The sequence below is a fragment of the Rhincodon typus genome, chromosome 45 (assembly GCF_021869965.1).
Source record: "Rhincodon typus isolate 14 chromosome 45, sRhiTyp1.1, whole genome shotgun sequence".
In the NCBI taxonomy this organism is placed as follows: Eukaryota; Metazoa; Chordata; class Chondrichthyes; order Orectolobiformes; family Rhincodontidae; genus Rhincodon; species Rhincodon typus.
The window spans coordinates 2,892,105-2,895,336 of NC_063376.1; the positions used below are offsets into that span (position 1 = coordinate 2,892,105).

The 3,232-nt window shown below is 53.7% G+C and overlaps 1 protein-coding gene across 1 annotated transcript in view; it reads left to right on the forward strand.

The window, feature by feature from the left end:
* LOC109936689 (galactose-3-O-sulfotransferase 2-like) overlaps positions 1 to 2,531 on the forward strand; it is a 13,134-nt gene extending 10,603 nt beyond the window's left edge. Inside the window, exon 4 of the mRNA XM_048620021.1 lies at positions 1,523 to 2,531. Within this exon, the coding sequence (XP_048475978.1) occupies positions 1,523 to 2,344 (822 nt within the window). The 3' untranslated portion in view covers positions 2,345 to 2,531. The remainder of the gene's footprint in view (positions 1 to 1,522) is intronic.
* The last annotated feature ends 701 nt before the right edge of the window (positions 2,532 to 3,232 follow it).

Consider the following 3,232-nt stretch of genomic DNA (forward strand, 5'->3'; position numbering starts at 1 on the left):
AATAGCCCCATAGTGTCCAGGGATGTGCAGGTTAGGGTGGATTGGCCATGCTAAATTGTCCCATAGTGCCCAGGGATGTGCAGGTTAGTGTGGATTGGCCGTGCTAAATTGTCCCATACTGTCCAGGGATGTGCGGGTTAGGGTGGATTGGCCGTGCTAAATTGTCCCATAGTGCCCAGGGATGTGCGGGTTAGGGTGGATTGGCCATGGGAAATTGTCCCAAATGTCCAGGGATGTGCAGGTTAGGGTGGAATGGCCGTGCTAAATTGTCCCATAGTGTCCAGGGATGTGCGGGTTAGGGTGGATTGGCCGTGCTAAATTGTCCCGTAGTGCCCAGGGATGTGCGGGTTAGGGTGGATTGGCCGTGCTAAATTGTCCCGTAGTGCCCAGGGATGTGCGGGTTAGGGTGGATTGGCCGTGCTAAATTGTCCCATAGTGTCCAGGGATGTGCAGGTTAGGGTGGAATGGCCGTGCTAAATTGTCCCATAGTGTCCCAGGGATGTGCGGGTTAGGGTGGATTGGCCATGGGAAAATGTCCCAAATGTCCAGGGATGTGCAGGTTAGGGTGGAATGGCCGTACTAAATTGCCCCATAGTGTCCCAGGGATGTGCGGGTTAGGGTGGAATGGCTGTGCTAAATTGTCCCATAGTGCCCAGGGATGTCCAGGTTCGGGTGGATTGGCCGTGCTAAATTGTCCCATAGTGCCCAGGGATGGGTGAGTTAGCCATAGGTTTGGTTATGGGGGAGGTATGCTCTTCAGAGGGTTAGTGCAGACTCAATGGTCTGCTCCCACACTTTAAGGATTGTATGACTTTAGGGATTGTGTGATAAGATCACCCCTCAGCCTCTGACACTCCAGGGAAGAAAGTTCCAGTCTCTCCCTGTAACTCCAATCCTGTCAAACGACAGTGAGAACTGCCGATGCTGGAGTTAGAGATAACACAGTGTGGAGCTGGAGGGACACAGCAGGCCAGGCAGCATCAGAGAAGCAGGAGAGTCGACGTTTCAGGTCGGGACCCTTCTTCAGAATTTCGACGTCAACTTGCCTACTCGTCTGATGCTGCCTGGCCCTGCTGCGTTCCTCCAGCTCCGCGCTGCGTGTCATTTCAACATCCCCGATGTTTAAAAACCGAAAGAACTGCGGATGCTGTAAATCAGGAACAAAAACAAAGTTGCTGGAAAAGCCCAACAGGTCTGGCATCATCTGTGAAGGTGAACAACAGAGTTAACGTTTCGGGTCCGGTTATGTTCTGAAGAAGGGTCACTGGACCCGAAACGTTAACTTTGTTTTTTTTAACCCTTCACAGATGCTGCCAGACCTGCTGAGCTTTTCCAGCAACTTTGTTTTTTATCCCTGTCAATTTGTCCTTCACCTTCTCCTATAGAACAGTACAGCACAGTACAGGCCGTTTGGCCCACGATGTTGTGCCGACCAACTACACGATCAAACTGACCTGCATACCCTACGTTTTACTATCCTCTGTTGTCCTTTTCTGTTTCTCCCCCACCACCACCGCTCTAGGTTGAGAAAGTGATGGCGAAGGAGACCTTTTACTTCTCGATCTTGCGAAACCCGGTGACCCTGGCCGAGTCGTCCTTTACCTATTACAAAGGAACGAGTGCGGCCTTCAAGAAGGTAGACTCGCTGGAGCAGTTCCTGAGGGACCCGTGGAGATATTACTCGGCCAGGGAACGGGGCAACCAGTACGCCAGGAACCTGATGTGGTTCGACTTTGGCTTTGACCACAACTCCAACGACACAGCAGACTACGTGGAGCTGGTCCTCAAGGAGATCAGGAGCACCTTCCACCTCATCCTGCTTTCGGAATACTTTGACGAGTCCATGATCCTCCTGAAGGACGCCCTGTGCTGGGAGTTCGACGACGTCGTCTCCTTCAAGCTGAACTTCCGCAGCGACGTGACGGTGAGGAGGCTCTCGGAGGAGGCCGTGAGACGGGTGAAGGCCTGGAACGCGTTGGACTGGAAGCTCTACCTTCACTTCAACCACACCTTCTGGCAGAAGGTGGAAAGCTACGGCCAGCAGAGGATGAGGAGCGACGTCCGTGTCTTGCGGGAGAAGCGGAGGAAGCTGATGGACCTGTGTCTCCAAGGGAGCAAGCCTGTGGAGGCCAGTCAAATCCAGGACAAGAACATTAAGCCCTTCCAGTACGGCCGGGCCCAGATCATGGGTTACAACCTGAATTCGAACCTGGACAACAGCACCAGGGAGAAATGCTTACGGATGGTCATGCCTGAGCTCCAGTACAAGGACCTACTCGATGCCAAGCTGTTCCCGCCGACTCCCACCACCAAAAGTCAGCAGCAGCTGGAGGTACATTTCTGAGGAGAGGGGAAGGATGGACCGCTCCTTTTGCCCAACGGAGAAGAAAAAAAAGTCTCGCTCTGCCCGTTCGAGTCGGGCTGAGAGAAATCTCCAGGAAAGTCACTTTTCTCGCTGCCACTTCCATAATGCCCCTGGGGAGGGGTGCCATACGCCAATTCTCAGCCTCCGTCCGATCTAAGGTTTCATCTTTCGGTGTTGTCGGGGTGGGGTGGGGTGGGGGGAAGGTTAAAGGATGACGCGCGGTCAAAGGCTTCCATCTTGAATTCGTCAGGATGGGAATGCCAGGGAAACGGCAGACGCGCAGAAGGGCAATTTGTCAGGCGGGTGTAGAGCGCGGCGCGCTTTACCCTCACCAGAAACTTCTGTACCCTCACGTGTAGGCCTCTCTCCACCGTCCCCATGTTCTGGTGCCCAGGACGCTTTACTCAGAGGGTGGCGCCGCCTATGGAATTCTCAGAGAGCGGCTGAGGCCAAAAAGTGTTTCTGAGAAGGAGTTAGATATGGTTCTCAGGATCAAAGTTGGGGGCGGGGGTGGTGAGAGAAGACAGGAAATGGGGCTGTTGGGGGGACGGTGCTGAATTGGATGGTCAGCTGTGAATGGGGCTCCTCGTACGATCCCCACAGTGTGGGAAGAGGCCATTCAGCCCATTACCAGTCAGCATCTCACCCCACCGACCTACCCTGTGTGCTTTGGAGGGTTAACCGTGGGAAGCACAGAGATGGGGTGGGTCTGGGTGAGACACCCTTCAGAGGGTTGGTATGGCCTGCTTCCACAGTGTAGGGATTCTCTGAACAGTCTGGCCCTAATTCTCAGACTCTGCCCCCTAGTTCTACAATCCCTAACCAGTGGAAATCATTTATCTTTATTTACCCTGCCTTTTTTTCTCC